The following is a 13,120-nucleotide window of genomic DNA, read 5'->3' on the forward strand; positions in this document are numbered from 1 at the left end:
TGTCAAATACAGTCAATTTAATTTTTGTCCACAAATAATAATTTTCTTCTTCTCTTTAAAATTTTTAATTTGAGTATCAATAAGTGGTGGCTATGCTTAGGGAAACTTAGGATAGGCCATTATACACCGTAGAAAAATGCTATCTGACTGACATGCGTCTTGGTGACATTACAATGTGTAAGAAAATAGGTCACGCAGCAGCATTATGAGGGCGGATATCCGACATACTGCAATGTTGTGAATCTATCTTTTTACTACGCGTCGCTAAATAGTTCTCTCATGTTGTAAATATTATATCTTTATATCTGGATAACCGTAAAAAGAAAGGAAGTCTATCGGTAGAAAATATCTTTAATTCTTATCATAAACTTAGCAAATAATAATTATTTGTTCGAAAATAAATGAAAATCACTTGGGGACTACTTTTCAACTGTCTCGCTGGAAGGAGCCGCCATACTCGTCTGTTGAAAGTTTTACTCAGGCAACAGGAATTAAACAATGAAAACGTCAAAATGTGAATGTTGACGTGATTTCTGGATTACTTGTTCTTTATTTCATTGTGTATTATTCTTTTTGGATATAATTTATTCCGTTACACATATAACATGGATTGGAAGGAGAAAATATCTTGTTTATCCATGTTTGTCATTGACTTTTTTGACAGAATGGTTGGATAGATTAGGCTATCTCACGCCTGCTTGTACTCAGGCTTGTTTTCCTCGGTTTACGCCTCACTTTTGTGTTTTTGTATTGAATGGATTAAACCCTGGATTACTTTATGTTCTCAGCGTTTATTTTCCAACGGATTATATCGCAATCAATCTATTCAATACCATGAGTAAATCGCACATGAGGAAAGCTGTGAACGGTGATGCTTCTCATGACAGGAATAAATCTCCTTCCACAGTATCACGAATTCGACGCATCCCCAATCAACAGCAATCGGATAGTGACTTGGAACTCAAAGTTAGAAAAGTTCCAGCAGAGAAAATTGACAAGGCCAAACCGGAGGTAGCGAGTGACAATGTAATTAGCGAAAACAACAAAGAGAAAGATAAAGAGGTAAACGAGCATAATGCCAAAGAGCAAAGCGTATACTCCAGTCCATTGATTCGACCGCACAAGTCGGGAAATTCCAGGAGGTGTGTCTCGGATAGCATTTCAGCTGTAGAAGCTACGGATTTTTCTAATTTTAGGAGATCACCCGCTTCAAAATATCAAATAACTTCTTTGGTTCATAACCCCATTCCCAAGAGCTCCCCATCTCGCCAAATACCAACTGCGACTAGAGCTCCCCTCAAAATTGATAAAGAAGTTAGGAACTCGGAGAGATTAGATCTTACCCTAGCTGGGCGTTTTGGAAAGAAATCAAATACTGCTAAGTCGCCTAGAAGGAAGCCAGACTTAGTCAAAAAAACAATGCAAGAAATCAAGGATGTATCCTCTCCAAATGTAATTTCAGAAGTTCCAGAAGACTGTCCTTTACAAAATGAGCCTCCAAAATACTCGCAAGAAGACTCAGAAAAAAATAAAAGTGTAAAAAATGAAACCTTGCCAGAAATCAATGAGAGTAAGAGTCGTTTTACTGTGAATAAGGTATCTGTGATAAACGAATCTGCTACAAAATCTGTACAGCCTGAAAATACTCAGAATGAAAGGACCGGTAATTTAGAAAATAGTAATAATATTGAACCCGCTGTTGAAGCAAAGAATAATATGGTAACATTTGCTTCCTCTGTAAAGGCTGAATCTGACCATGATCATGAGTCAAAGTCAAAGAAGAGGGACAATAATGACGCTAAGTCGTCAAGAATGTCCCCCGACCACAGATTCATGAAACTTGAAGAAGAGGTCGGCAGAGGCTCCTTCAAAACTGTACATAAAGGGTTGGAAATCGATACTGGTGTTCATGTTGCCTGGTGTGAATTACAGGTAAATTTATTAGAAACTTTTTCCATCTATATTTGTAGGTCCAATCAATATTTCATATCGAATAGGCCTAACGATCATTTTAGGACATCTTTTTATTCAATAGGTTTTATTTGCCGCTAAAGACAACTAAAGCCGAATAGCATGTGAACATGCAAAGAAAAAGGAAAATTATTACATTTGATGAGATTCCAAGGACATCAAAAATCAAATATATTTTATATTCATTCATTCACTTTTTTCAATAGTACTGCAATATAGCTTCTTACATTAAATCTAATGACTAATCAATAAGTCCAATTATTACATTATATATGAATGACTAACTCAGCCTAGACGTGGAGTCCGTACTGATTTTAGAGATTTTTTAGATGGAAGGTAACTTACAGAATATTTGTTCTTTAACTTTATGGTCAGTCTTTTAGCATATTATTTTTTTTTCAGGGGGAATAGTTTTATTATGTTAGATCGTTAATGCTATCTTTCTAGTATTATTTTTTAAAATGTGAAAGACCACAGTGCATTCTAATCTCTTTTCTCTTTCTCTTTTACTAACACGGCAGGACCACTAAAATAATATCGCTTAATCAAAGCATAAACGTAGGAACATATTGGGTGTTTGTGGTTGATTTCATAAGTTGAATTGATGACAAAGGGGCTAAAATGAATAGCAATACAAGCAAGTTTTTCTTGTGTATGGCACTTATAGGAGTTGGTTAATAGCTGTAGCATGCTGTTACGGCCTTAGTGTACATTTGTTGTGACACATGTGGGTTTGTACAATTTTATATGCTTTATCAGATGGCTGGCTCTATTTCTCCGAACGCTCAGGAAAATAAACTTGAACTCTACTTCTCCGAATGGTTGGCTAGCCTCCTGTAGCTGATGGATTACGGACGCAAGGTCGCTGCAAACAGAATGGACATGGAATTTTCACGAATCATCAAGCTAGGGTTTTTTAAGCATATTGTTGACAAAGACGGGTTTTATCCCAAAAAAAAAAAACAGCTCCCGAGCACTGGCAAAAGAACACCCCCTAAATGTATACACATTCACCATTCACAAAGACACTCTCGCAAATAACCCCCCAAAATATTTAAAATCTTGAGAACAGAAACCGTTCGGAGAAATAGAGATCAAGTTTATTATCCAGAGCATTCGGAGAAATAGTCACGTCGTTATCAGTTTCCCACTTATGATACATTATTATTTAACAATGCGGAACTTCTGATATTGTAAGTGGCCTATACTTTTATGTTATACAATATCCCATATATGTAACAGTCAACTTAAGCTAATTTGAAACTAGAATAGAGATTCATTTATGTAAACTGCCCAGTTTTAGGTCCAAAATTTATAGCTCAGGTGGTCGCTGGTTCGGATAAGTAAGTAAGTAAGGTCCAAAATTTATTCTTTATAGATGTCAAAGACATTTTTTTTCAGCCATTAAACGAATATATTTGGTATGGTTGAATTATGGATTTGAATCGGATATTCAATATTTTTAAAAAAATCAGAGTACCTTAGAAATCATATGTTTTGCTTAACTATATATTGTTTTTAAGCTTCAATGGTTATATGGTTTGAGAACATGAGAATGCCTAGTAAGGAGAGTCGTATATCACTAAAAGGTTTAGAATATATTTAGCCATGACACCTAAACAGATGTTATACTAATCCTTTTTGTAAATATTTACATTAAAAAGACTATGACATATACCTCATATTTCCTCATATGTGTTCATATTTTAAGAAAATTTATTGCTGTTGAATATTAAAACTGCAGAAGAAAGTCATTAGATTTTTCGTATTATTGTATTATTTTTGTCTTTCTTTCTTTAGGACAAAAGATGGAGTAAAGGGGATCGTAAACGCTTCAAAGAAGAAGCAGAGATGTTGAAAGAGTTGCAACATCCCAATATTCTAAGGTTCTTTGACTATTGGGAAGAAGAAGGGCCCTACAAACAAAAGATAATTGTTCTCATTACAGAGCTCATGACATCAGGAACTTTGAAAACGTATGTAATGAATGTTTTTGTTTATATTTTAGAAAGTTTTATTATAAACCAATTTTAGCAAGGAGAGAAAGTGGTGTTTCAAAGGGCTCGTTATTTTTGAGGGAGAGGAGATGGGGGTGGGTGAAAGAGATATCTAATTTTAGTTTCAGGTGTAAGTTGGATGGCTTTAGGGAGAGGTAGGCAATTCTATAATTTTTCCACCTTTTCTCACCCAAGTTTAAAAAAATACAAAATTTAAGTACCAACCAAGTTTCATTCAGCACACATTGCTGATTTTTCATATTAAATCTAATTATTTTAAAATAAAAACATAATTTCATTCAAAAGGGTGTCCAAGGAACATGTAAACAGGCCAATTTGCCTCATGATTTTGAACAAAAAATTAGTACACAGACCCCACCCCTCTCTCTCTCTCTCTCTCTCTCTCTCTCTCTCTCTCTCTCTCTCTCTCTCTCTCTCTCTCTCTATCTCTGCCCCTCCCCCAATATTTTACAGAACAGTTTTTATGTACACGTCAGAGTTGGAAAAGGAACTAAACCACACTTATTCATGAAACAGATGATGAAGATTTTCAAGCTGAGATTGGTAGAAATTGTTTGTTTTTTTTTGTACCTGCAATTTGTCTTATTTAGTGCCTTTATTTATTTTTCATTTTTTATTTATTTATTTATTAAAAAATGTATTTGACAGCTGCTAAGGCAACAGTTGACAGTGCCTCAAGATATTTTTGAAATTTTCCTCTCCAGATATCTTGGACGGTTCAAGAAGTTGAATCCGAAGGTCTTAAAAAACTGGTGCAGGCAGATATTAAAAGGGTTGCAGTACTTGCACACTCGAACACCTCCAATTATTCACAGGGATTTGAAATGCGATAATATATTTATCACAGGAACAACAGGTTCAGTGAAGATTGGGGATATGGGCTTGGCAACACTAAAAAGCAATTCTTTTGCTAAGAGTGTAATAGGTAAGTTCTACTCTTTTAGGGATTGGCTATTCTAAGCAAAAGAAATGCATTGTTTTATTTATATATTCTCATTTGTAAAATGTTTTGTGCCTCATTATTTGGTTTTAGGAGTGTAATATTATATTTTTCCCATTTTAAAATCTGAAATGGGAATGTGAATTTTTTTTTTCATATTTGTGTCCCTTTAATTTTGATAGGTGTGCCATTTTCCCCAAGTAACTGAATTGTTACTTAACTGATTTAACTCTTGCCTTGTGATCTAGCTTTTGAGAAACTCATTGCACTAATACCTCTATCTATATTTCCATTAGGTTGAATTGGGTAAGTCTAGATTTCGCCTTTTTTTAAATTGAGAAATTTTAAAGATTGAATCTGAACATTAACATGAGATGATGTCCTGTTTACATGTTTTAAATCTGCTTATTTACCTATTGTATTGAGACAGTGAGTTGATATACTTTTAATAAGTTCAGAACCCACATTTTTGACATTGCCACATCACAGATCACTTGTGATATACAACTAGAAAATCATCCAGGTGGAATTCATGATCTTGTACAAATTTCATAGATTCAAAATTTTGTTTGGTTCAGAAAACGCTTGTGAATAGATTTCAATTGTCTCTTTAATCATTAACCTTGTCATATTTCTCTTCAGCCATTTGGACAATTGATTGTTATTCAATTTTATTGTGTAACATCATAAGTCCTATTTCTCTTTTCTGTTTTACTTCATTTTTCTGAAAGCGGCAAGACTAACGAAAGCCCCACTGAAGAGGAGTTGTAAGTAGTAATCTTTACTCTGGCGTTTTTATTAATTTGAATGACCCGGTTTCAGTTGATGAGAGAGCCCGCTGGACCTACAGAGTGTAATGTCTATAATACTGCCATCTCTTTTCTTTACCATGGCAGCATAGAGTACAAGGAGTCCTTTGTATTCTTTAAGGTACTCCGGAGTTTATGGCCCCAGAGATGTATGAAGAGCACTATGATGAGGCTGTGGACATTTATGCGTTTGGGATGTGCATGTTGGAAATGGCGTCTTCTGAGTATCCATACAAGGAGTGTCACAATCCAGGACAGATTTATAGGAAAGTCACAACGGTAAGACTTATTCATGAAACTAATGATCATTTTTAGTCTAACTTTTATGTATTGTTTTATTTTATATTATTTTTTAAATTGTATTATTATTATTATTATTATTATTATTATTATTATTATTATTATTATTATTATTATTATTATTATACTGCAAGAAATGCCCTGATTACGATCTGGATTAGAGATACAAAATTGACAAATACCATGACATGGACTCTTAAATGTAAATCGTGTCCTGCTTGTTTTCCGGGTAAGATTTTTTTTCTTTGTAAACATCAAAAATTAGAAAGCACCATATGCCTATTTTTGTTCTTAAAAGTTCTGTTGACAAAGGTTTTCTAAAATCTTAAATATTATTTCAACAGTGCGGAATATGCCGTTTAAAATATCCTTCAACTCTGAGCATTCCTTGTTTTTGGGTCATGTGGTCTTGTGTCCATCTGATTATTATTATTATTATTATTATTATTATTATTATTATTATTATATATTATTATTATTATTATTATTTATATTGATAATAATATTGTTATTGTTTTTCTTCATTGGTTTATGGTAGTCCCCATTGTTGTCCATGATTAACATCCATGTAAATAAAAAGAAACAGAAAATATTTTGAGTATACTGGCCTAACTAAACATCAATTGAAGGGGAAGATTATGATATAGTCTTTCCAAATGCTTAGGTAATTAAACATTAATATTGGCTGTCCAATCTTAAATTATTTCAAAATGTCCTCTTGTATAATATGCGTAGTATGAATTGCTCTTCCCCCGGGATTATTTTAGCAAATTTTTATTAAATTCTGAAATTTAAATAACATAATATTATGAATTTTTGAGTATATTGTTTTATTTCACACTAATTTTTTGATATTTTAAAAGTTTTAACAATCTATTTTCTTTAACTTGATATTTCAGGGTGTTCATCCAGAGGCATTAGAACGTGTGAAAGAGGCTCCTGTTCGTGAAATTATAGAGGGATGCATTGCTACTAAAAGAGAATCACGGTAATAGATCTTCTGCCATCTTAAGCTAGAATATATTTGCCACTTCTTCCTCCCTTGAACCTGTTGTTCTCTTCTAATTGATTTCTGTCCTTGAGTCAAACTTGTTTTGTCTACGCCCAGGTTTCATCTGTTTATGTTTTAAATGTCATTTTCTCTAAGGGAATAGACAATGAAAAATTCTTTTTTTCTATCCCTTACCCATAAAGTAACATATAATGATATCATTTACAATTATTTGTGATGTTATTCAGCGTTACATTGCGGGTGGTTGGATGGGAGCATCACCCTTGAATCATATACCTATGATGTTCGCATGGGTGTACGATCCGATAGTGATGTCGTTTCTTCTTCTCTTTACTAGCCTATCCTGCTTCTTTGGTTTGTGATTGTATTTTTGACAGGGGATATTTAGGTTATGATTTTGATTTACATTTGTACTATTTGTGTTAGATTGCTTGCTTTTTTGTTTCAGCGGTCTCTCATATAACCTCAATTGTGTTGGAAGAGACCTAAAGCAACAAACAAACAAAAAAAACAGCGTTACATTTCACACTAAATTAGATTTTTAAAAACTAGTGGGGATTCCGCAATATTTGCAGAGAACTACAGTTGTTGAGGAGCAGGCGGTTATTTATTATACTTATTATACTCAAAAAATTGCCAGTAATTCTGTGCTCGATAATAAAAATTTAACATTGGATTTACGGAACAATGCTGATCCTCAACCCTTTTTCAAAACGAATAGATTAAAAAGATTATCATTACTTGATAGTATCAAGAGAGATTTAAAATGATGTCCTCAACTTTTGTTGTGGATATGCTAGGTTTCCGTAGAGCAAACAATACTCACAATGAAAGCCAAACGTCAAAAAGCATCAGTATTACGACCTAGCAGGTTTTCTTCGTATTGAGTCAACAGATGATAGAATCAGTCTGAAATAGAAGGTTTGCAAGTTTTTCGTGTATGTCTTTAAAAGATAGTTTTATAATAGATTTTCCAGTAATTCTGTGCTCGGTGGTAAAATATTTTATCTTGGCTGTTCAGGACAATGTTGGTCATTATAAAATAAAATAAATAGAAGTATCATTTAAATATTTTGAGAGATCACAAAATCAGAATTGATTGAGGGCTAGAATTATAGATTTCTTGCACTTATGCATTTTGAAATCTGAACTTTATTCCCATTGCACATTTCAAGAGTGATCAACATTCTCACTGATCAGGTATTTGAAAAAGAAATATATATTTTAAAATGAAGGCCCTGAAAACATGAAAATGTGCGGAAAAATCGTAGTTTGATTGTTTATAGACCGATTTATACCTTTTTTACTGTATAAAATTACTAACGGTCATTGTTTAGGGAATGATTTTTTTTTTTTTCAGTTGTTATAGAAGAAGAAAAGATGCTGTTTATTGGTGTATGAATCCCCCCCCCCCCCTCTCTCTCTCTCTCTCTCTCTCTCTCTCTCTCTCTCTCTCTCTCTCTCTCTCTCTCTCTCTCTCTCTCTCTCTCTCTCTCTCTCTCTCTTACTTATTTGTGAGGCCAAACTTATTGATTGCTTTTCATTTTTTTTCTCTTGTGTTCCAACAGGTTGACAGTCAAGGCTCTTTTGGCCCATGATTTTTTCTTAGAGGACACTGGCCTTGTTGTTGAGCTCACAATAAAGGAGGAGGAGTTAGAGGGAAAGCAAGTTATTCCCCTGCGTCTCCGAGTGGTAGATGCCAAAAAGAGAAGGGACACTCATAAAGAGAATGAAGCCATTCAATTTGACTTCGATCTTGGTCAAGATCAAGCTGAAGAAATTGCCGCTGATTTGGTATGACAGTAAATAATATTATTCACTAGGCATTATCAGAATTGAAGGCAAATCAAAGGAGTAAATGACCTTGATTGTTCTGATATTGAATAGGGTTACTTGACCTTCATGGATATTCTCTTTTAAGATATTTGATAATTGGCATTAAAGTCATTGTTATCGGCTAAAGATTTGTAAGCTTTCATTGTTTTTAAGAAAAGTTTGAGGACATTAAAAGAAGAATATATATATTATATATATATATATATATATATATATATATATATATATATATATATATATATATATATATATATATATATATATATATATACATATATGTGTTTATTCTTTTATTTTTGTATATTTTATCATTGACACAAATAGAGTAGAAACTACTTGACGATAACACTATATTTTCATGGATTTCAGGTCAAATCTGGGTTTTTGTTGGAGGATGACAAGAGGATTGTAACAAAACAAATGAAGGATAGAATTGTCCAAGTGTGGAAGTTTCGAGAAAAAGTGGATAAAGAACATCAGAATGCAAAGCAAGCAGAGGTAAAAGATTTCTATATCATTCTGCTATTTAACTATAATTTTTAGCATCAACACTGAATTTTTTATGTGCTAAAAAATAAGAACCCTTAAGTACCTGAAAGGTACTGAGTTCGACTATCAGCAGTTGCTCTGTGTGGCCTTGAGCAAGTCACCTCATCCTAGCTCATTTTGCGTCGGTGCACTGCAGCCGATGCCTGGGTTATTCCAGTCTTCCCTTGGAATAGACCCTGGACACAAATTTCCCCTGTGGGATGAATAAAGGTAATTTTATTTTATTTTTTATTTTCCCAACTCATAAAGGGCTGACCATTTACTAGGATTCCTATCATCACCACCGCCACTACGACAATTACGACATATCACTACTACAACCACTTGCGCATTACCATCATCATCTGCCAAAACAGCCATCATGCTATCAACACTACAATCACCAATTTATCATCACTACCAATGATGCTACTGTCTATATATTTTGGCCTTTCTATATTTGATGACATAATTCAGGTTTATTTGGGAAAAGGTGGTTGGGGGTAGTTGTTGACATTTTGTTTTTATATGATTTATCCTAAATAGATTGTTGTACGCCTGTTTCATATTCCTGTTGCAACTGAAATTCCTCAACTTTAGCTTTAAAAAAAGAAGTTTGTAAATAGGCACTAAAGTAAGCTATTTAAAAATTATGAGTTAGCAACTAATGCTGTATATAATACAGACCATGCCAACTTGAGACTGAGGATATCTCTTCATTGGATGATACTTGTTGATATTGCCTGTGGCAAAATGTTGATGGCACCAAAAACCTGTTACTTTTATGCTTCTTACATTAAATTGTCTAAAATAATATTCAAACTATAAACCGGGATATTTTTATATTCCATCAAACTTATTATTGAGATGTTGATTATAAGTACTTGTAGCTGTGCATTGGTCTGGTGTTGCTTACTTTCTGGCAAAGCCGATTTTCGTGTCATAAAATTAGCTTGGTTGCTTTAAAATATAATATATGAACAAACCAACTCTGCTTTCAATAGGTCATTATTTAAAAAGCATAATTTCTATAGTTAATTCATACTTCACAGGTATCTTAATCACACCTTTGGTGTTACTTGTGACAATTAACCCAAAAAATGAATGCCACTCATGCATGACGTAACTATAGTACTCTAGTCGGCCATGCACTCATGACAAAGAACAACAAGGTTCAACTTACAACCTTGAAGAAATGCCATCTGGCGACTGAACAGCTGGTAAACTCATCAAAAATATGAAGAAGCTTTTGAATTTTGATACGGTTTCACAAAACAAAATATCTGTCTTAAATGAGGCTGTGGTGTCATTTATGTCAAATGACAACAAAATGATGAACCTTTATTTCTTCTAAAGTATGAATAGTATTTTAAAACGGCACAAGTAGGTACAGCAAAACACATGTCACAATACATAAATATTTAAAATATTTAATTTAAACCATTTTGATTGAAATTTGGTTCAACAAACATATATTTTACTTTGGAAGTGACAGACATAACATAACAAATTGTTGATGATCTATCAATATCACCGTAAATGACCGGTGAAATGCCCCCCAAAAAAACATGGATTTTAGTGAAGATACAAGCAAATTCCGGGTACCATGAGCAAAGCAGAATTCATTTTCCATCAAATTTTATATCTTAGTCTTGATAGTTGTAAAGAAATACTCTTGATTACACCTGCATCATTAATCATAAAGTTGCATTCAAATCATGTGTGCCAGTCAAGCACCTTTTGACTTTGGCTCAGTTCTATAATGAGGGTGAGAAAGTGGGATATATAATGATATGCCAAAATGGGATAGTATGTAATATATTGTTTAATAGATAGTTTGTCAATTTTCTGCCTTCCAGGTTTCTCAGAATGCCCAACAAGCCCACTTACCTGTTCAACAGTCAACGTCTTCTGTGCAATTCCAAGGCCAAACACAGTCAGGCTCGACTGTTGTTACTCATCAATCTCAGCAGGTATCCATTGCTCAGAAGCCTCCTCTGGCATCTGAGCCTACCTTTACTCCTATGACATCGATAAACCAAGGGCAGCCGGTGATACCCAATCCCATGGCCAATTTAGTCTCCCCAATGGGTCAGGGACATGCCGTTGTTCAGTTGCCTCCTCCTACTCCTGCTTCTTCTTGTGGTCTAGTGGGTGGTGTAATACAACAGGAAGTCCCTAGTGGTAATATCAGTGTTTTTCAGTCCAGTGCTACTCCGTCTTCAGCTCAACAGCTTGGCAATGTTGTCACTGTTACAGGGGCCACTCTTGCTCTCCCTCATTCGTCATCAGTTGGTAACCAACAACAGGCTCAAATTCTTTCCACCACTTCAAACACCGTCCAGGCAAGTCTTGCTCCAGGTGGTGGTGGTGGGGCATTGGAAGGGAGTCCATTTCAGCCACCGCCTCAGCAGCAGCAGCAGGTACACAAATGATGCACAGAAATCAGGATGGCTATGTTGTTGCTACTAACAATATCCTCCTGCTTGCCTTGTGTGGATTTCATTCAATTACACTGTACTTTTTTGGGTTCTGGTTTTGTAGTTGTTCTTAGTTTCCTTCCTCATTTTTAAAAAAAAATTTAATCAAGTTTTTGGTCTGTCTTCATATTTGAGGTAGATTTCAGTAGTGTTCTCCTTTTGTTTTTCCCTCCACCCCTTTTTGCACGAAACAAACAGTAAAATTTAGCACTCACTGTTTTAAACAGCATTCCAGTTTTGTTCCATCCATTCATTTTATTGACAATTTTATCAATTTAGTTTTGTTTTAATTTTTGTTTATTTGTATATTCTTTATTTGCATGGGATGTGCCATCATTTTAAAATTCCCTTCTCCCTTCTGTCGCATTGTCTTTTTTTTACCAATCTATTTTTATTCAGTTCAAATTTTTGTGTTTTCTGTTCCTATCATATTTAAGATGTAAATATCTTGCTTCAGAAATTACTTTTGGCAGTAGTTAAATAGTATTAATTTTTAAAATTCTTTCTTTTTAAACATAGAAATTCATTTAGATTAAATTTGATTTAGCTCCAGCTTCTAACAAACATTACAAACAAATTCTATGCTAGATTTATTTTTTACTAGTTGTAGTTTGCTGATGGAACATGTTATGCTGAAATTACACTTACTCTGTTGAGTTTTATTGCTGCCCGTAGATTTTTTAGTTTTTTTTATTGGGTTTTTAATTTTTAAAATTATTTCATAGACTGCAGCAACGTTTTGATAATAGTAGAGTAGAATTCCGTTTTCTTGGATTGTGCATAGGAACTTAATACTTAATTCCCATGGAAGTATTAAAATGGACACGATTCAACCTCTCATCTAAGAAATTAGTTTTTTGAAGAGCCCTAGGAGATCATGTGTTTTAGAACAAGCATGATACAACCACAATTAGCAATAGCCTTAGTGTGAGTTGGTTATGCAGAAATACAAACTATTACAAACATTTCAAATTTTTCAACATTATGCATTTTGGCAAGCTGCCATTTTCAAATCTCACTCAAAAGACATCTTCAAAGAACTTCCTGACGGAAACAGTAGTTTTAGCTATTATGGGTAAAGGAGTGAAATGGGGACTCTGGTTATACTATTAAATTGGAAATCACATTTTTTCCTCTCAAATTACATATTTCTGAGACTTGAGGTAGGCATTTCTGATAGTGCAGTAGATAAGCAATCTTAAAACAAGGGAAAAAAGTGGGATTGG

The 13,120-nt window shown here is 33.9% G+C and overlaps 1 protein-coding gene across 4 annotated transcripts in view; it reads left to right on the plus strand.

The window, feature by feature from the left end:
* Positions 1 to 403: 403 nt before the first annotated feature.
* LOC144974678 (uncharacterized) overlaps positions 404 to 13,120 on the plus strand; it is a 35,898-nt gene continuing 23,181 nt past the window's right edge. For 2 of the 4 annotated variants that reach the window (XM_078917785.1, XM_078917786.1), the window contains exons 1-8: positions 413 to 1,932; positions 3,772 to 3,947; positions 4,694 to 4,914; positions 5,860 to 6,017; positions 6,938 to 7,026; positions 8,619 to 8,844; positions 9,256 to 9,384; positions 11,274 to 11,387. In XM_078917785.1, the coding sequence (XP_078773911.1) occupies positions 835 to 1,932; positions 3,772 to 3,947; positions 4,694 to 4,914; positions 5,860 to 6,017; positions 6,938 to 7,026; positions 8,619 to 8,844; positions 9,256 to 9,384; positions 11,274 to 11,387 (2,211 nt within the window). In that variant the 5' untranslated portion in view covers positions 413 to 834. Of the gene's footprint in view, positions 1,933 to 3,771; positions 3,948 to 4,693; positions 4,915 to 5,859; positions 6,018 to 6,937; positions 7,027 to 8,618; positions 8,845 to 9,255; positions 9,385 to 11,273; positions 11,838 to 13,120 lie in introns of all 4 variants that reach the window. The other 2 variants (XM_078917784.1, XM_078917782.1) reach the window with 2 other exon arrangements.

Source organism: Berghia stephanieae, chromosome 6, assembly GCF_034508935.2.
Source record: "Berghia stephanieae isolate SIO BIC M18660-M18661 chromosome 6, UCSD_Bste_1.3, whole genome shotgun sequence".
Taxonomy (NCBI): domain Eukaryota; kingdom Metazoa; phylum Mollusca; class Gastropoda; order Nudibranchia; family Aeolidiidae; genus Berghia; species Berghia stephanieae.